Source organism: Ctenopharyngodon idella, chromosome 13, assembly GCF_019924925.1.
Source record: "Ctenopharyngodon idella isolate HZGC_01 chromosome 13, HZGC01, whole genome shotgun sequence".
Taxonomy (NCBI): Eukaryota; Metazoa; Chordata; class Actinopteri; order Cypriniformes; family Xenocyprididae; genus Ctenopharyngodon; species Ctenopharyngodon idella.
In genome coordinates, this window is record NC_067232.1 from 26,861,566 (window position 1) to 26,883,528 (window position 21,963).

Here is a 21,963-nt window from a genome sequence, read left to right on the forward strand (position 1 = left end):
TAACAATATCAATATTTCATTTGTGTTGTTTTCATGTACAGTACTGCGTCCTTGAACATCTGTAGCAGATGAGTTATATAACCTAGAAAATGTGCCGCCACCTCATGGAATGGAGAAAGAGGAAAAACCCAAAAGCACACGAGAGGTAAATGCACTATCTTAAACAAAACAAACCACTGATATGCTTTGGTGTTTGGTATCAAATCTGACTAATAAAACACACTTGGTTCACGTTATTTTTTTTTATTTTTGAGCTTAGACGCCAGGAGCCTTTCAATGTTACATTTTCCTTCCTTTTCCCGTGTTATTTTAATGAGGCATTGCTTAAGAAGTGCTGAGTCATGATCATGTAGATCAGTGTTTCTCAACTGGTTTTGCTTCAGGATGTGGAATTTTATTTTGACATCATGTGGTGACCAAAATGGCAAATCATACAAAGGTAAACCAAACACTGAAATGTATTAATATTACCTGGATTATTATGGTGGAATCAAAAGCTAAATCATTTGCAAGAGCCACAAATGGTCAAGTTTATTAATTATAAATGGCATATTTAATATGGTGTTGGTGACCCAATACAGCACCCAAATTGTAAATCAGATTTATTTGTAAGTCATTGAATAATTCACCTCGCAAAACCACATTGTGGTTAACACAAACCATGTTTATCCTTATTTGAAAAGTAGTCTTGTGGATTTCCCAATTATGCATGATTTTATTTCCATTCAGCTTTGTTTTTCACTGTTGTTCGTCACTGACCCATTTTTTGAGTCATGACCCGCCAGTCGAGAGCCACTGACATAGAAAACAAAATCAAGCAATGACCTTGAGTGACAGGCGTTCATGTGAAATCCGATCGGCCTGTGCAGGAGGAATTAGTCGTCAGGCCGGAAAGAAAAGACGATATTTACAGTTTCTTGGGTACAAAGCACGCCCTAGTGCTGCAATTCCTTTAGGAGGCTTGATCATACGCCCTGGCTGCAGGCCAACAGATTTGATGTTCGTTGAGAAGGGCGAGGCGAGCTGTGGGTACGTGACTAAACATCTTACTTCCTCTTTCCAACGTCACGAGGGCTTGCACAAACACATCCTGCCTTGTGTCTGCAGATTTCAGACGCATTGCTTCACCCAAAGAGCCCTGAAGCTGCACTCATTTGGAACGAATCCAAAACAAAAGGGAAGGACCTGCAAAGCTATTTGTTGGTTCTTCTCACACTGTGGACATTGTTACGATCACAAAATGTGTATAACCATCGAAACTAGAGTGATTTGATGTTAAGCTTTCATGAGAAAATCTGTAGATTCTTAATATTACGAGTTGATGCATTTTGACTTGTTTACACAACTGTAGGAAAGTGTTCACAGCTCACAAATGGAATTTAGGGGATCTCCAGAAAAACACCAGACATATTTTATTGCATGAGCAAACACGAGCTGATTTTCTCATTTTAGTCCGTATCATCCAGCCTCTGAATTTGTACTCTCAATTGCTAATAATAACAATAATTATAAATGTAAAGTATTATTAACTTTAAAAACAACAACAAAAAAAAAAAATCCTCTAAAATGGCTGATTTTTTCAGGCAATGTATACACAAATAAATAAATAACCACACCTTTTCAATGTATTTCCCCAGTCGTTTGTGATTTAATGGATGTTTTATAGAGCAGAAATTGTGTATTTTCATTAATTTCCACATTCCCATGCCTGTAAATCAAATCATTTCCATGTTTTCAGAACCAAAATTCGATTCAAAAAAATTAAATATATAAAGGTGACCGCTCACCATTCCCCTCGGCAAGAATTTGCCTAATTTGCATATATCGTCCTCCTACGTCAGCGAGTCTAAACAGAACTTTCGACTTCGAATCGTTTCCAACGCCTCGATGATATCGAAAGCTCTTTTGCTTATTTCCTACTTCTCGCCGTCGTCGTCGCAGCTCTGGCCTCGATTCAAGTATAGTTAAATAAAGGAAGAGCGAAGGGAGGGGTGACCAGCGCGCATGCGCCGGAGGGGGTGTTCTATCGAAGAATCAAGTAAATAGAAGCGGAGAGTCAGAGCGGGGCGGTGACGTCACTGCTCCACATTGAGCTCCAGCCTGGCCGCGGTAGTAGTGAGTGAGATAGATCGAGCGCGCGTCGTAGTAAAGCGCACGCTACTATGAAGTTCTGTTTGTAACTTAATTATTACTTGTGTGAGCGCGAGAGGAGCCTACCTCTTTTTTTCCCCCAGCGTTTCTGAGGACATTTTAAAGAGGATTGTGCTTGATTTCGGAGGGTTTTTCACCTGAAAGAGCGATGTCGTCCGCGGCGGTAGCTGCTTCGAGGAGGCAGTCGTGTTATTTATGTGACTTGCCCCGCATGCCGTGGGCTATGATCTGGGATTTTACCGAACCCGTTTGCAGGGGATGTGTGAACTACGAAGGAGCCGACAGGATCGAGTTTGTCATTGAAACCGCTCGGCAGCTCAAAAGAGCCCATGGATTTCAGGACGGCAGACCGGCGGGACCGGGCAAACAGTTGTCGGGGAAGGAGATCCAGGCGTTGAATCACGCGTCCGGAGACCCGGGCTCGCGCCCGCCGCAGCCCCTTGACCGCTACCCGCTCTCCTCCGAGCGTCCGCCCAGGCTGGGAGCCGAATACCAGTCTGCGCGGCATGCGAATGGCATCCCGGTCCCGAACGGATTCTCAAAACCGGACGATCCGCCGGAGCTCAACCGCCAGAGTCCGAACCCGCGCAGGACTAGCGGCGTGCCGCCCAATTTAGTGCCTTTGGTGAACGGCAGCATGGCGCACGCGATCAACGGCAGACCGGGACAGATGTCGGGTCTCAGCCCTGCTGACCTGAATAAGCGGCCAGCCTCGGTCTCCAGCACGGAGCACGACAAGGACAAGCACAGACCGGACAGCATGACGCCGGAGATCAGCGACAACCACAAGACCCGGGCGGACGACTGGATCAACAAGAACAAAACGGTCCGGGATCTGATGGCGCTCAACCCGTACGACAGCAGATTTAAGAAGGAGCACATGCAGCAGAGGGTCATGTACGAAACAAACACTCCTGCGTCCAAATCAGGTATGTTTAAAATGCTTTTTTTCCCCCCCTGTATTTTCAATGTTGTTGTATAGTGAAATGTGTGTATAAACAAAAATATATGGAGTATATTTACATTTTGCATTGGTAGACTATTAATATATATGTCTAGATGGATTCAGGATATGCCATATTTTCAATCTTGTGTGTTTTTATTTATATATATATAATATGTATATATGTAGTATATGTGTGTGTGTGTGTGTGTGTGTGTGTGTATTGTATTGATAAACAAGTAAAATATATATATATATATATATATATATATATAATATAAATATGTAGGCCTATGCATACAGTATAATGCTACTATAGTCTCTTAAATGGCCTGGTTTGAATGGGAGCACTATGGCATGAGTCAGCTGCAAGAAAATTTCCGCTGATCAAAGCTCAGCGTGTATTTGCATGTGGTGCATTTGCAGTGAGCCTCATTGTTACGTCTGGCACTACAATGCATCACTGCGTCTGCTACATTGTTGTTGCATAAAGACGCTTTGTGCTAGTATAGTGCAGCCCATTCATGCACACTCATGCTTTTTTGCAGATCGAGGCAAACATCCCAAGAATTCATTAAAGAGAAAAGCCTCGCCGGAGCCCGACGGGGAGGGCACTGCCGGGAAGATTAACGGAGAAGGACAGTGGCTCCCGGCAGCGGCAGCAGAAGGTGGTTTGAAAATGCCCCCAGTGCAGCCGCCTAGCTTCGCCTCCCCACCCTCCACGATATCCCCGCACCCTCGCACCACCCCGCCGGAGCCCGCCGCGGCGGCCGCCGCCACTCAGAACGGACACTCTCCCATGGCAGCGCTCATTATGGCTGCGGACAACGCCGGCGGCAACAGCTCGCCCAAGGACGCCAACCAGGTCCACTCCACGACGCGCAGAAACAGCAGCAGCCCGCTGTCGCCCAACCAACGGCGGCTGGCGCAGGGCGCGGGGACGCCTCACGTGCCGGGCATGGATCCGGTGCATCCTCAGAGCATTCCGGACTCATCGGTTCCCAGCAGCATCCCGCTGTGCTGCACGCTTTGCCACGAGAGGCTGGAGGACACACACTTTGTGCAGTGCCCTTCGGTGCCGTCGCACAAGTTCTGCTTCCCGTGTTCCCGGGAGAGCATCAAACAGCAGGGCGCTACCGGAGAGGTGTACTGTCCGAGCGGGGAGAAATGCCCCCTGGTGGGCTCCAACGTACCGTGGGCTTTCATGCAAGGTGAAATAGCCACCATTCTCGCTGGAGATGTCAAAGTAAAAAAGGAGAGAGACCCTTGATTTGTTTTGTTTTTTTGTCCTCCCTTTTTTGAAAATATTCAAAAATATTGGTCTATATAAATATATAAATATGAATATCACATGCATACATCCAGACAGAAACTAATGGACTTGTATATAATGGACATAAGGGACATGCATACTTCGTAAACATTGCTGTACATTTTTTTGATTTTTGAATACATTGTGTTTCTATATTTTTTGAAGATAAAAGGTATGTACTCATTATAACGGACTACGTTCTTCTTTGTCGATGTTTAACGATTTCTTGATGTACTTTTAGGTATGGTGGCAGTTCCTGTTAAACGTAGAATGTGACTAATGCAACTCTACGAGCACTTGGCAAACATTGGAAAACGCTTCTAGCTGTACTTGTATGCACTTGTTTAAAATTGCCAAATACATTTTCTGATCTTGTATTAACGGAGAGTCTCTGCTTGCTTCTTCTGAGGATCTGAGCGTGGCGGCTTTTGATTTGTTGAGACGTCTGGGACACATTATGAAGGGCAAACGTCCGTCCTCTCGGATATTTTGGTCAATTGTTCTCTTTAACCAGGTTGCAATTTACATTTCAGTGTTCATGTTATAGTGCATTTAGAGTACTAAAAATCAGAATGCAGCCTAGTTAATATATAATAGTTTTCTGGAGTATCTGAGACATGTAATATGGGCCCTGACATGTAAATCATTACCTTAACCACTTATCTGGGTCGTGTTTGGGTATGTTAGGTAGGAGGGCTTTGTGCATTGTGTGTTGCAGGAAATTGCCTCGTCAGACATGGGTGGAGTTGGGTGAAAATGACTCGAGTGTGTGTGTGTGTGTGTGTGTGTGTGTGTGTGTTGACTAATGCTGAAAAACCCTACCATCTGTGTACGTCACCTCAGTTACTCTTTCACTCAAATCGTATAAATCTGTTTTACCATGCATGCGTTTAATTTTGCTGTGCAATATCAATGAAAGAGTTACATAACGAGCAGTGCAACAATGCAGTGAAGTGGTTAGGCATGAGTGTAAATCTCTCCCAACACGTGCAAAAGAAATGCGAAGAATACGGTAGCTTGTAAAACAGCATACGGTCACATGATTGACTCTGGAATTCTTGAGTCACTGTTTCTAGTTAACTCTTATTTATGGTATTTTAACATGGTATGCATGTTATCGGTTTAAGTTTTGGGTGTTTTTTTTTTTTTTTTTTAAATGTCAACCAGTGCAATTATTTATAGCAATTGCATGCTTTAGATTTTGTTGCAAAATATCAATGCAAACAGTTACATAATAGCAATACAATGAAAGTGGGTTGGCGTACATGAATATAAATCTCTCCTCACACATGCACAGAGCCTCAAAAGAAATGCGATGAATGCGGTAGCTTGTAAAAACACATGCTCAACTCTGGTATTCCCAATTCTCTGTTTCTAGTTTACTCGTGTTTGTTATCTTGACTGTAGTATTTTAACATGGCATGCATGTTATGTGTTTAAATAGTGCATATAAGGTTTTTTTTTTTGTTTCAAATATTAACCGATGCATTAATTTATAGCATTTTCAAATGCATGCGAGCATCATATTTTAGTGTGCGATATCAATGCAAACGGTTACATAATGGGAGCATTGCAAAAATGCAATGAAGTGCATGTTATCCGTTTGAGTTTTGCATATAGGGTGATTTGTGTTTAAATTAGTATGTTAAAATATTAACCAATGCATTAATTTATAGCAGTTTTAAATGCAAGCAAATATCATATTTTAGTGTGCAATATCAATGCAAACAGTTGCATAATGGGAGCATTGCAAAAAACACAATGAAGTGTGTACATTTTGCATAAAGGGTGATTTATGTTTGAATTGGCATGTTTAAAATGTCCACCAAAGCATTCATGATTTTATTACTGTTTTAAATGCATGCCTGTACAACATCAGTGCAAACAGTTACACAACAAGAGCAGTGCAGGCATGCAATGAAGTTGGAGTACACAAATAGCTTTACTCTTGTGTTGTATCTTAACTGTAGTAATCTAACATGGCATGCATGTTATCTGTAGGGGGTGTTTTGTTTGAATTAGCATGGTAATAATGGCATGCAACTGGCACAAAGGGTTAAAAAAGCACAATGGCCCATTGATGAGTATTACTGGATACTGCATATTCCTCCAGCCTTTCAACAGTAACATCTCTCGACCCGAATGAAACCGTAAGTAAGGTTCATTCAGAGATGCATTAGTGGTTTCAGCAGGGACTGTTACTGGAAACACACGCTCGAATAACAAACCGCTCATTATTTAGTGCAGGATTATTAGGAATGCGTAGATGAAGCCATACAGTCTCAGCCGCAGAATTGGAACGGCGAAGGGAAGATCATGCAACCCTGACTCGTCGAGGCATGACAATGCCGAATTAGGAAGTTGAGGAATAGGGAGCATTGGGAAAGGCTCAAAATAACTTGTGGCGCTCTCAGCTGCGGTCTGGCTGCACGGATATATTTTCCGTGGCTTGCAAGTTTGAAAGATAAACAGCTGCTTGTGTCTTTGATCAGCGTCTTGCGTGAGTGTTGACGTGACCTTTGCACTCCTCCCCCCCCAAAATCCGCCTGTGCTTTGAGTTTTCTTTCACTGATGTTGCTTCATTATGATTGGTGTTCTTTGTGTAAGTTAGCAGAACTAAAGTGCATGTATAAATCTAATCAGCTTTTAATCCAATTAGCATCTTGGGATTGTTTCTTCTACGGTGATATTTTAATGTATTTGTGCACTGTAAAAAAAATCTCAACTCATATTTTGCTTTGGCATTTTTGAGTTTTACTTCCCAAAAGATATAACTTTTTTTTTTTTTTTTTTTTTTTTTTTTTTAATTTTGTCAATTCAAATACATTGGATAAACTTTAGTTTATTAAAATCATTTTTTTTTTTTTACAGCGTGCAACACAGATTTAGTTGATTTTTTAAAAAAAAAATAGAATGAGCAGACAAACAAAATTTGCAAATCATGCCAGCTTTTATTTAACTCAACTATTGTTTAAAAATGACTATATGTCTGGCTTAAAATGAACCCAATATAGGTTGGAAATGAAAAATCAGACGCATAATTACTAGACGCAACAATAATAATTAAAAGGTGAACATTTATTAATAAGCAATTTATTAAATGTTTATTGTTTAATTATTATTCATTAATAAATGAATAATAGTTAATTTCCAACATATTTGGAATCAAAACAACCCATTCGCTGGGTCAAAACTACCCATTCGCTGGGTCAAAACAACACAATTGCTGGGTCAAAACAACCCATTCGCTGGGTCAAAACAACACAATCGCTGGGTCAAAACAACACAATTGCTGGGTCAAAACAACCCATTCGCTGGGTCAAAACAACACAATCGCTGGGTCAAAACAACACAATTGCTGGGTCAAAACAACACAATCGCTGGGTCAAAACAACACAATTGCTGGGTCAAAACAACACATTCGCTGGGTCAAAACAAGCCAATCGCTGGGTCAAAACAACACAATCGCTGGGTCAAAACAACACAATCGCTGGGTCAAAACAACCCAATCGCTGGGTCAAAACAACACAATCGCTGGGTCAAAACAACCCATTCGCTGGGTCAAAACAACACAATCGCTGGGTCAAAACAACCAATCGCTGGGTCAAAACAACACAATCGCTGGGTCAAACAACACATCGCTGGGTCAAAACAACCCATTCGCTGGGTCAAAACAACACAATCGCTGGGTCAAAACAACCCATTCGCTGGGTCAAAACAACACAATCGCTGGGTCAAAACAACCCAATCGCTGGGTCAAAACAACCCATTCGCTGGGTCAAAACAACACAATCGCTGGGTCAAAACAACCCATTCGCTGGGTCAAAACAACCCAATCGCTGGGTCAAAACAACCCAATCGCTGGGTCAAAACAACCCATTCGCTGGGTCAAAACAACCCAATCGCTGGGTCAAAACTACCCAATCGCTAAAACAACTCAATCGCTGGGTTTGTCCATTTTCAACTCAGCTTGGGTTGTTTTTAACCCAGCATTTTTTTTTTTTTAGAGTGCCAAATTTTGCACCAGCACATAATGCATCCGACCCATTTTCTTTTAAAAACCTGTTTTGCATGAATATTTGTGGTTGTTTTTGCAGCATCCTTTATGAGTCCTGCATGCATCCCTGATCACTGCGACCCAGGAGCTCGTTGCTTGGTTACACAGTCATGTAGTAAACACAAGGTATCTTTTCAATACGGTGAACATCAATCCTCTGAGCTTTACTGCCTCTTGACAGCATAAAGAAAGCCATGCAAATGAACGCGGTGTGCAGCTCTGGGATTGCTGTATTTTTAGCCAGAAGCCAAAATGCTACTCCACAGATTTCCTTGTTCAGATGTAGCTGCAAAATAAACTTGGTTGTCAGTGCTTTGAGCTTCCTAATGGTCATTCATTAGGCAGATAAGGTTCTGTGTTCAGTGGTTAATCAGTGTCCTGTTTCCGAAAGCACGCTGTAATGAGGAAAGCACACTCGTGTACTATTAACCAAACTTGGCCTTTGAACCCGGATATAGTGTGTTCTTATCTGCTCAGAAACGCACTGAGATGCAATAAAACATTGATATTTTTGACAAACTCAAAGCAGTGGAAAGGTTAACCGTGAGTAACCTTTTAAAGATCTGATGTAACTGGTTAACACAACTTAGATAGATTTTCAGTTTGTTGCAATAACAGATCACAGATAAAGTCTTATGACAGTTATGTGGGTATTTTGTCATAACAGTTTAAAAATAGTCAACTGACTAATTGTTTCTTATTTCCTTTCCGTAACTGCTGCACCATCACAAATAACTTTACACTTCTTCATGCAGGAATGTTGTTTTCCTGAACAGCCGACGTTTTTGTGTCACCCAGCGAGAAGTATTTTACAAACCAATTTACATTTCGCAACTCAGCACAAAAGTGACGTGCCACCCTCTCTGGCCCGCTGCCCATAAGACACTCCCAGCATGCATCTGCCTGTGTTGTGAAATGCCTTCGCTTGCTTGTTTCAATCATTATGCTGGTTTGGGATGTTGTGGCAAACAAATTGTGTAAGATGAAATCAAGACATTTTTAATTGAACTGAAGTAACGTCTGCGCTGCGGTGGATGAGGGATGTTGGCAATAGCATGCAAATGCATTTTTTTGTATGTCGAAATTGTTTTATAATGCAAACCAATGAGATTGGCCTGGATAATGATCTTTATATGGTATATGATCTTGTTTTATAATTCATTTAGAAAAGGCCATGCAATAAAGTTAAAGCTAGAAATTTAAATAGCACGACTTTTACACGTGCTTTTATACAATAGCGCCTAATATTAAGCACAAAATTTTTCATTAAAACATTATTTTATGAAGCAAATTCATAAAGTCCAGTCCCATTCTTTAACCAGAATCATTTATAATATGTAATTTAGGAAGAGTGGAACTCTGTATTGACCAATCAGCATTCAGTACTGTGTGTGTGTGTGTGTGTGTAAAATTATATATATATATATATATATATATATATATATATATATATATAAAAAATATATATATATATTTGGGGTCAGTAAGGTTTTAATGTTTTTAAAGAAGTCTCTTGCTCACCAAGGCTGCATATTTGATAAAAAAAAAATACAGTAAAAACAGTAATATTGTGAAATTTAATTATAATTTAAAATAACTGTTTTCTAAGTAAATATATTGTAAAATGTAATTTATTCCTGTGATTAAAGCTGCATTTTCAGCATCATTACTCCAGTCTTCAGTGTCACATGATCCTTCAGAAATCATTATTTATATATATATATATATATATATATATATATATATAATGTGTGTGTGTGTGTGTGTGTGTGTATAAATATGTAAATATAGAAAAAATATATACATATATATAATTACAATTTAAAATGTGTGAAATGTAATGTTTTTATCTTAATTCTCACTGCCCTTGTGTACAATTGATGTTTTTTAATTATATTTTTTATTTAGTTTTTTAATAATTTACATTTTTTTAATATGTAATTATAATAATGCATACAAATGCACACTATTTTTAAAAGTGGCACTTATTTTTCCAGTGTGAGCAGTGATGTGCAGGTGTTATGGGCCTGATAAATGCAATAAACTCACGTCAACATGCATTTAGGTACAGCTATAAACATTTTATGGCCTTTAAATGTGGGTTGGAGTACAATTTCCTAAGAGAATGAATATTTCTTATCTCAAGCGACGGTGCACCTTGTGCGAAGGACTCGGCAGCAGACAGGAGGGCAGGGTGGTTTTTATGTGTGTGTGTTTGTTTTGGAAAAACGAGGGATGAGACGAGTTTATCTGTCGATTCCCACCACACTTGTCCACATGTCACTGCCATCATGTGTGCTTTGAAGCTGCTGATGGTGAGGCAGCGTCTCGTAAGAGGACAGCACTTCTTTGTGTTTTTTTTTCTTTGTGCTTGTAAAATTTCTTTTATGTTTTTGCTTAAGTTATTGTGCAGATTTTGCATGACACTGGCCTGTCTGAGACTACAAACCAGAAGTCTTCACCCAAAATGTAAATTTGATCACTTATTCATTCCAGAACTATATGATTTTTTTTGGTGCAACACAAAAGATGTTTTAACGAATGTCCATTCTGCTTTTTCCCATATATACTGAAAGTATAAAGTCACTGTTAAGCTCTAAACATGCATAAACAGTGACTTGTTTGCCATATTTCACATTTTATGAAGTCTGACACGCTAAAAAAAATGCTGGGTTGAGCCTGTTGGGTAATTTTGTTGGGTTATTTTCTCCTTGGTTGTGTAACCCAGCCATTGGGTTAGATACGGAAGAGGATTAGGACCAATCAATAATAATAAAAAAAACCCATCTCAAGATTAAAGTCATTATAATGCGAGATTAAACTCATTAAATTTCGAGAAAAAAAGTCGAAATACAATGTTGAGAATAAAGTTGTTGTGTTTCGAGAAGAAAAACTTGTTACATTTCGAGAAAAATTTGAAAATACAATAAATAATAAACTCATTAAATTTAGAGAAAAAAAGTCGAAATAAAACGTTGAGAATAAATTCATTAAATTTCGAGAATAAAATCGTTGCGTTTCGAGAAAAAAAAAAAAAAAGTCTAAATAAAATGTCGAGAATAAACACGTATTCGATCAGTGTCATGTTCATTGTATACTGATGACGTGAAGGAGTTGGATCACTTACGCTGCCTCCGAAATTGAATACTTCTCTACTATGGTACGAAAAACAGTATACGAACAGAGTACGTCCGAATTCATGGTATTCGAAAAACAGGAAGTAAAAAGTACCTGGATGACTTACTACATCCAGCGAGATGGACCTTTTTCACATGTCCGGGTTTCTTGAAGCGGAAGTAGTCATGTTGGGTAAAATTCTATGGCGGTGAATTAGAGAATACATTAAATACATTTTTTGTGTCCCCATTCTCTCAAATTACAAAAGAAAAACTCAACAACAGTGTTTTTACAACTTTCACAAAGAGGGAAAAAAATAGAGAGGGACAGTCAGAAGAGAGAAAGATGTCAACTTTACCGTCACTCCCATAGCCTCACAGCAGCGTTAACTAGTTTTTGTTGTAATTTGATGAAAACGTAATACAATACTAAGTATAGTGTTATAAATGTACATACATTAAAAAAAAAATGAAAATATAAAAAACTTTGCAAGATTTATGATGCTGATGACCGTTAAGGTTAAAACGCGTCATCACAGTTCATGAAAAGGGTCCATTCTTAAGTAACAACATGGCGGATCTAGTACTTCATTCATACTACACAACGTACTTTTTCAACGGTTGTGAAGTAAATTTAAATTCAAATGTAGTACGTACTCAGTACGCGATTTCGGACGCATCTTGAATCAAGCCAAATTTTAGGCTTTCTTTCAATAACAAAGATATATCCGCTTTTTTTCATTAAAATGACTTTAATCTCGAGATTTATTTTATTATTATTATTATCGCTTCCGTAGTTAGAGGCTGGTCAGTTGAACAATACACCACTCCCCACCCGCCTTCCGACGCAACAACCCAGCTGTTGGGTTACACAAAGCGCGGGCTTTTTGCATCCTCTTCAGGAGACAGCAAATCTCAACGCCACCGAATTGGTCCTTTACTTAGGTAAAATAAAAGTTTGTATACATTTTATTTTGTTTATAAAGTATTTACAGTGCTGTAAATCATTTTATTTAATACAATGAGATGAGATGTCAGCATCGGTCGTCTCGCATGATGGAAACTGAATTTTATTCGTTATAATACTGAATATTATTAAATTGGATGTTAAAATATGTTCTCAGAACTCGTACAGTTTGTTTATGTGCAGGTTATAAGCAGCCAGCCACGATTTCTTACGGCTATGAGAAACGCGAAGCAGCGGTCTGAGGTTCGCAGCTCCCCCGCCGAACAGCAGCCTACACCGGCGCAGATTTCGGTAACACACTGCTGCGCTTATGACAGGAATATATGTGGAAAATTGAAGAAAACTAATCGAAGCGGAGAGAAGAGAGATCTTTGAAAATTGGTTTTGGACATAGCGCTTTTAGTCTGTTCTTTAGCGTGAGAAAAAATAAGCTTAATATGGTCAAATTTGTTTTCAAACGCAAGTTATTAAATATTTAACTTATTTCGTTTAACCATATAAACTGTATAATTGAGTTGTCATTCTCTTCTGCACATTTTCACTCTCATACACATGTACACGTTGTTTTAACTCTTGCCTGTATTTTTGTGCATTCCTGGGCGTTCTTGTTTATTAATAAATGTTCACTTTTTGATTGTTGCTGTATTTTGGGTTCATTTTAAGCCAGCAATATAGTAATTTTTAATACATAGTTGAGTTATTAAAACAACCCAGCATGTTGGGTCAAACATTTAACCCTGCCAGCTGGGTAAAAACAACCCAACGCTGGGTTTGTCCAATTTTGACCCAGTGCTGGGTTGCTAAATTACCCAAATTGAGTTGTTTTTAACCAAGCACTTTTTTAGTGCGGAGCTTTCTGTGAGAAATAGACTGAAATGTAAGTTGTTAAAAGAACAGCGTTAATCTTCTTTGAAAACATTTGTGTTCCTCAGAAGAATGAAAATGGTTTGAATCAACAAGAGATTGAGTAAATGACAGAATTTAAATTTTTGCATGAGCTATTCCTTTAATAAACAGTTTGCATGTCATTAACCTTTAATTCGAGGTTATCTTTGTTTTCAGATGATAGACAGCAGGAAGCAAGGGCCGTGTCTGACGTGCTGAACTTTAGATCCTGGAAAATCCCCACAAAGTCTGCGAAACCAAACATCACGGAGCTCAAGCAGATGCATCTGACCTCATTCCTGTTTATGCTGCTCAGGTAATAATTACTGGCTCATTTTGGGTAAGGCCAGAAACATACACTATAGGGCTGGGCGATATGTAAAAATATTTTAGCGATATTCGCCTTAAAAAATATCGCGCTATCCGATAATATCGTCAAACCGAGCCCCGCCCCTACCACGCCCATCCGCCCTGACCCCTCCGGTGACAACGTAGCCGACACACACAGAAAACACACATCAGTTTGGTTGCACTTTATCTGACAATAGCCTGCGATTCAGTAGGCCTAAGCTTAATTTAATTAAAGGTTTTTCTTTACTTTTCTTATGTGCTTTAATATAAAACATCAGCTTTGTTGTTGTCAGTGTTGTTAATAATTTCCACACTGCTCTTATCAAGTGTTTGAAATTAATTTCGTTTCATGAAGATGACTGTTGAATTGAACTGCTGAGTTTAACAGAGTTCATTGTGAAGGTGGACATTCTTGTGGTGATAGTAAGAATGATAAATGCATGTTGATGTCGTAGCAATGTGTCTTGAATTTTTTCCGATGTTTCTCTCATTTTTGGTGTTGTTGCCTGAGTAGACACATTTAATGATGACACGTTTAATCTCCTTAATTTTAACCTGTAGTGCTGTTTTTTTTTTTTTTTTTAACTTGTAGTTAAGCTATAATGTATTTGTATTTGTCTAAAAGTGATTTAAAAATCGTTCTGCATGATCAAAAACGAAAAGGTTATTTTTTTCTCATGTTTTTAAAGCTCCAATGTGTCCATAGGCTTCTTATAATGAAAAAAAAAAAATGTATTATTTATTTAGAAAAAAAAAAAAGAAGTGATTACAAATGTTGTTTGTGAATTTTATTTTTCATTTATTTTAATAATGAACAGGCTGCGATGTCAAGCAGTGCTATTGACGTGTGCACGCGAGGCGCCGGCGCGATCACTTGAACTGCTTCCTTACACCAGTGAAAACAACTTAAAATACATTCATTTATGGTCATACATAAACTGTAAAGAGTCTAATTTTATCTGTGTACACTCACAATAAAAACAAAACTTTGTTTTTGTAAAATAAAGAAAACAGGTACCGCTGAATTCGGTCTTCCTTTTGAACGTGTTTGTGTGGAGAGCGTTGCAAAAAATAAATCAATTAAAACACCATATAGACTACTACTTCTCAAAGTTTTTTGTTTTTTTTGTTTTGTTAATCTGTTAATTGTTTAAGTTAATATATTTTGTGTATCTATTCCTTTTATTTAGGCTATTGAGTTTATTCTGCGCTGCAGGTACGCGCTGTGAATCCTTCTGTTGTGTTGTTTATGCTGGTATTTGCGCGTATAAAACGAAACCCTTGGAAAACAAATATTGTTATTTTTAGTGAGTCATTGACACTGATGGTGCATTCACACCAGAGGTGAACGAAGTGTTAAGCGCGCGTGATTTACATGTTAAGTCAATGCAAAGATGCGATAGACATCCTGTGGCGCGATTCGCTCGAATGAGGTGGCGTTTTGGGCGAATTGCGCAAATTGAAAAATCTGAACTTTGGCGAAAATTCGTGCCGCATTAACCAATCAGGAGCTTGCTCTAGTAGTGACATGATTACGACGTAGCGAGCGGAGGCAGAAATCCGAAACAACAATGGAGGACAAAATCATCATCGTTGTATGTGGATCCCCTGAGCTGTACGATACATCTTCATACTTTTATAGAAACAGGAATAAAAAGGATCTTGCTTGGAAGAAGTGAGTGAGGAGGTCGGACAATCTGGTAAGTTGTAAAAAACGCTTTTTACTCAATTTGAGCTATATATATATACATATTGAGACTACAGGCTAGCTAAAGCCGGCAAATTGAACTTATTCGCCGTATTTCAGCCTTCCATAGCAACAAAATCCATGTCAGCATTTCGCAACGAGACTGGAGCCGCCTGGCAGAAGCCCCTCCCATGACGCGAATTCGCGTCTGATGTGAAGTGAATTTCGTGCGCGAATGAAGCGAGTAAACTCAAAATGTTCAAGCGTCTAACTACGCGCAAATAGTGTGATTTATTCGTGCAAGTCGCGTCTGGTGTGAACGCCCCATTAGGCTATCCATTCTAATTTAATTTATCCTTTTAATACTAATTTAATAATCTTGTCGGTTAAAAACAGAAATGAACATTCTTAGCGCCGCGCGGGTAGGGTTGATGTCAATCCACGAATCAATTATAATCTGTCACACACACATGCTTGACAAAACTGTTTACGAGGATATTCTGACATAAATTTGTGTGTATTTGTCTACGAAATAGCCTAAGAGGCGGCTCTCTGCGCGCTTTGGATGTGTGCGGAGCTCAGAAAACAGTGTGCGGGGTACAGAAGTGTTGTCTGCTTCATCTCGCTCTTGAAGAATGTTTTAAAAGTAAAAATACATTGTTAATAAGCAAAATCGAAATGTTAGTTTAACGAAGTAGGCCTATTCGATTCCTGGCCTTAAGTAGGCTAAATTTTGATTCCAGAATAGATTTTTTATTTTTTATTCCTAACCCTATTAGCTACTATAGGCTACAAAATATCCCATGCAATTGCATGTGAATAAATATGTGAATAGTAACTACAGGGCTGTGTTAAATAAATTTGTTTTTTTCTCCTCGATATTGGCGATTATCGTATGTAAATTACCTTTATTATCGACATCTCGATACTTGCAAGACATCGTCTATATACTATAATATCGTCATATCGCCCAGCCCTAATACACTACAAAAGTGTACAAAAAGCAAATATGAATTCTTAGCCAAAGCGGTGCAAGTGTGCATTTCTGTTATGCATATTTATCAGTGTTTGCAAACATGCACTTTTAGGCCTAAAATGTGAGTGCGTGTGAATGCATGTCTGCGCTCATTCACCTACTTTCACCAGCACCACTGTTACCATCCATTTTGCTAATTCTAGGCCACCTATTCTGTCCAATCTAGGCCATTATATAGTTATTTTTATATAAAAGAGAGCACAACTATTGCACGCTTCACACGTCAAGCAGTAGTCAACGGACATATAAGTGACAGTACGACCCATGATAAATCCACTGACAGAGGCGGAGGAACGACTGCGCCAAAAATAAAATCTGGTCCACATCCACCAAATCCCAGTATAGATGATGCATTGGTTAATTTAGGCCTGCAAGGGAAAAACAAGGTCGCCCGCAAATTCCGAATCGAGGACACCTTGGAATCCGTCTCTTTTCATCAATCAGTGCGTCCCTTTAGAGTTCGGCCCCACTTCTGAGCTCTTAACGAAGTCTTTTCCTCCCGGTGCTCAGAGCGGCTGGAGCTTTAACTGGCAATTAGGTTGTGTGGGCTTAGATCCGGGGCATATGTAAGAAATTCCCCTTTGATTGCAGGCTTGGACAAGGATATTGAGCTGGGTTGGGTCCTTCCCGGGTATTTAGCCGCTCTTCCACATAAGGCAAAATAACTGAAGCCCCAAATCAGTAATTTTGCAAAACATTAAAGAAGAGTGCACATGAAAGGAGCTGGGGTTTTCCTTCTGTTATTAGTTCTGTTCCAAAACCTACTCTGGTGCTGAAACAATTTGCACTCAGAAACAATTACAAGGAAACGGCAAGTAACACACTGAATTAAACATGACATTCTGATATAGTGTTTTCTTGAAAAACATACTCCAATAATCTTTATTTACAACTTAAAAAAAAATAAAAAATTTCTACAGTTTTCCTGTCATTTATAAACTTTTTAAATGATTCAGTAACAAAGTACATATTGATAAAACTGAAAAAAACTTTAAAACAATTAAATTAAATGGGACATTTTGAAGTAAAAAGACTGAAGTAGAATTTTCTTATAGAACATACTCCAACAATCTTAAATACTTATAGTGCAATGTTTTTGTTTTAAATGGATTATTTTAACTAACATTTCCGCATACTGTTGATTTATGCTTATTAGAGTGTTGTCATTTACTTAGCAATATTCTAACATCAAACTGTATAGAATTGTGTACTTCTGTGTGCATTTGTAGAGCTTAGGGCTAATCGAAAAGTAATGGAAACCGAAATTCAGAACCTCTAACCGATGTAATTTTCCCATGTCGGTTATTCCGTTTTCTTTAATCCTGTTAATACTTTTCCCTTAAAAACATACTAACCGTGTGTGTAGTCACGTGACTCCGCCCCATCCAGTCAGCGGCATGGAAGCAACGCGGAGGCGAACTCAAACGCCGAGTCAACACACACAGATACCGCGCGAGACCCGATGTGAGATCACTTTAGCCTGCATCTTCATTAAACTTTGTCAATTGTATGTGTACTGTATGTGCCAGTTTGGACATTCAAATGGAAGTGTATCATTATATCGAGCTACTGCGCTGATGCATTGTGGCACACGAACACTCGTACAGACAGTAGCTCGTACATCACGTGAAGATCGCGCGCACAGGAGAGGAGCGCAGAAACTTGTTGTCAACGCTGTCCTGTGATTTATCACTAAAGTAGCTTAGAAACTCAAGTTCTAGCATAGATTTTTCTACTTTTGAAGTAACTACTTACAACCCACAGCTTCACAATTAATAGAGAGACGATATGACTAATTCACACACGCAATCGCTCTCATTAATGCATTCAGATAAATGTACTGGTACTTTGCTAATTTGTCTGTATCTGATTTACAACGAGCAGAAATTTGTAAGAAAAGTTACGACTTATAGGTAAAATAACTGCTGAAAGTGAGCTATGATGTCGGTGCACTCTTTCATTAGGAAAAAATATCCCATCTTTAATAGTCAAGCATATTTACAGTACAAACCTTGTCAGTGAACTATGAGGGCAAAAAAACAAAAAGCAAAAAACACAATAATCGTTCATTAATTGTAATCGAGGTAAAATGTTCAATTAATCGAGATTTTGATTTTAGGTCATATCGTCCAGCCCTAGTAGAGTTGTTGTCTACACCGTAAAAAATATATATATTTTTTGAAGTTCAACTGTAAATAAAAAAGATTATTGGAGTATGTTTTACAAGAAAATACCATTTCAGTCTTTCTACTTCAAAATGTCATATTTAATTCAATGTATTACTTGCAGTTTCTTTGTAATTATTTGTGAAATTTAGCAATTCCTGAGTAAAGTAAATCCTACATCACATTGTCAGTGTATGTTGAACATTCCAAATTAGTCAATTAGAATGTTCCATTTCAATTAGAATGTTTTGGAACAGAGCCATTATGCACTAATAGAGTGCAACAGTCGGGTTCCGGAAGTAAAAACTCCATTCATTTTCTCCATAGGAAAATAATTTTTTAACGATAACTTATAAACCTTTAAACACAACCTTACTGTGAGTTACGAGGTTGTTAATCGATGGTATTTGCTTCTGTTGAAGATGTCAGCATGCATTATTTCGACAAGTTTTAAAATAATCGTGTTTAATGTGTTGGGAAAACTACATTACCCATGATGTTCTACATAAAATTCAACCAATCAGACAAGCAAAATGTGCCAAAAGATCGTCCTACTCCAATGAAGCACCGCAAATGACGTAATTGAGTCAGTCTTAAAATATATTGTATATATACACACATATCAACATTTTTATCATTTTTAATTCCATTAAAAATGCTTCAAGGGATTGTAGTTCTTTCCCTCACTAAAGCCGTTAAGTACACAGTCTCTTTTGTCCACAATACTTTTTTGCTTCAGATCAAAGTTTGTAATGTTGTGATTCACCTCATAGCTGGCTGGTTTGGTTCATGACTTAAAACTCTTACACATAGACTTTTTTTGAAATCCTTATGGGAGAAATTAATGGAAAAAATACTTCTGGAACCAGTGCAGTTGAAAAATTGGGTGGGACTGTTGCACTCTATAATCTGTTTTTTCTTGTCAACCTGAAATGTTTTTACTCAAGTGCACTTGATCACTGCTCTTTCACAAACATTTATTGTGATGAATGCAGAACTGTTGTGAGTCCTCGTATGTGTTTTCTATTTCTGTAATAAGGATTGACCTCTAATGCTCTGTGTCAGTCCATCTATAACCACATTAGAAAACCAGGCCTTTAAAAATAGAAATTAGAGCTCAGTCTTCCAGCCCATCCATACAAGCCACACTTCTTTTTGTGGACATCAAAAGCGCCTGCGTGTTTCCACTGTTTCCATTTTGAATCTCAAGCTGCTGCCAAATCAAAAAACTGGTGCACTGAATAAATAGATCCAAAACCGTCCCGTACAGAGCAGCTGTTATTAGCATCAGTGCTTGATTTGAACTGAGAAGTCACAGGCAGATTTTGGATAAAAGAGTGCAGAAAATGTGTGGATTGTGGAAAGATGAGGAGTCAGTGAGGTCAGTGCACCCGAGACTAGATCCCTTGACATAAACTGCCAAAAAAATATTACATGTAATAAAGGTCCACAGTTAACCTTTTGCATCACCAGCCCAATGGGGGGTGAGAATTTCCATGTGAGATATATATATATATATATATATATATATGGATTTTTTTTTTTATAATCAGGCATACTTTTTTCTTTTGGTAGACATACATATTTAATAATAATTTAAATTTAATTTGTATCTATTTGTGTGTGTGTATATTAATTTAAAAATATTTAAAGTATATAGTATTATGTTAAATTTTATTTTTTAATAATGTTTATATATTAATATATAAATATTTGTTTACATTTTATAATATATATATTAAATTATATTGTATAGTTTGTATTTATTTTTGGTAGATATAAATATTTAATAATAATTTAAATGTAATTTAAATGTAATTTAAATTTAATTTGTATCTAATCTATTTGTGTGTATATTAATTTAAAAAAAAAAAATATATATATAATATATATATATATATATATAATAGTATTACGTATAAAGTACTTGCATTTACTATATATAAATATTTTTTAATGTTTTCATTTTTTATTAAGGTTTATATATTAATATATACATATTTGTATTTGCATTTTCTAAATATATATCTATTTTTTATAATATATATATGTGTGTGTGTGTGTGTGTGTGTGTGCGTACATTTACTGTTTTATTTTTTAGAAATATATGCTTTTTTATTTTTTAAACATATATTTTGACCATAAGACAAAAATAATTGTAATTATTATAATTTTACAATTTTTGTTTCTCTGTATTCTAGCGTATTTTACTTCTACCATTTTGGAAAAGAATCTGCAGACTTTAAAGATTGATTTTGATTTGATTTGATTGCTTGATTTATTTATTTTTTATAGACTGAACACGCAGTCCCGTTCTTCTGGAATATGTGGATGCAGATCCTGGGAATGTGAGTATGTTTTGATATGAATACAGTTTCTGTCTGTGAAAAACACAACTGTAGTTATCTGATAATGCAAATAAACTCTTTGATTAATGCTTGACAATTCTGCTTATGATTACTTATTGGTTGAAATCTGACTGTTGTCACACATTTGCTCTACTGTTAGACCAAACCTGATGTCAGAAGATTGATGTCTCTAATTTTGTCTACCCCATTTAGGACTGATTTGACGAGATAACACTTAGAATGTGGCTTAAAATAGCTGCGGGACGTTTGCTGTTGAGCGGTTGTTGATGTCAGATAACACTGCCGTGGGGGAGGCTGGGATTTGAGACGAGCTATTCCTGTCCATCAGCTCCGGGCCACACCGCAACCTCTGAGAAGGTAATAATATACAGGAGAGATTGCTTATCCTCTTATATCATGAGCACAGATATATAACACTGACTTTTATACAACCCTCCGGCCAAGTATTTTATCCTGACCGGCAGATTTTTTGAAAAGAGACAGTGTTGTATTTGAAGACAAGATTTAGATTGTTGCAGATTCTGAAGAAAATGTGAGTGCTGCTTGCCTGTGCAATGGTTGTTAGGGTGTTGCTAGGTGGTGTTATATTCGGGTCTCTAGATTTGGCCCTTCAATGATTTTATAGTTTACTTGGTGAAAATTGCATATATATATATATATTTAATGTTTACTATAGTACTTTATTTTAATGTGTCTGTGTGTGTAAAACATAATCCAATAATCTTTTATGTACAACTTTAAAAAGCAAGTGTGTCAGTTTAAAAGCTTTCAAAACAGCACACCTCTCCTTAACAAGTTGCTCAAAGTATCAGTTGTAGTTATGTTCCAAAAAAAGTATCAAAAGGCAACAAAAAAGAATGAAATGTAGAACAAAAAAAGACACTCTTCTTGCCAGCATTGTATTATGTAACCCACTAGGATCAA

General features: G+C 37.7%; 1 protein-coding gene and 1 long non-coding RNA gene across 2 annotated transcripts in view; both read left to right on the forward strand.

Moving 5' to 3' along the window:
- Positions 1 to 21,963, forward strand: part of LOC127524546 (uncharacterized) — a 136,993-nt gene that overhangs the window by 50,435 nt on the left and 64,595 nt on the right. The window contains exons 2-4 of the long non-coding RNA XR_007933078.1: positions 13,609 to 13,747; positions 20,966 to 21,018; positions 21,232 to 21,396. This is a non-coding gene — a long non-coding RNA (uncharacterized LOC127524546). The remainder of the gene's footprint in view (positions 1 to 13,608; positions 13,748 to 20,965; positions 21,019 to 21,231; positions 21,397 to 21,963) is intronic.
- irf2bp2a (interferon regulatory factor 2 binding protein 2a) lies at positions 1,700 to 4,787 on the forward strand. Its single transcript, XM_051916134.1, has 2 exons — positions 1,700 to 3,080; positions 3,643 to 4,787. The coding sequence occupies exons 1-2, from the start codon at positions 2,300 to 2,302 to the stop codon at positions 4,362 to 4,364; spliced, it is 1,503 nt and encodes a 500-aa protein (XP_051772094.1). The 5' UTR covers positions 1,700 to 2,299; the 3' UTR covers positions 4,365 to 4,787.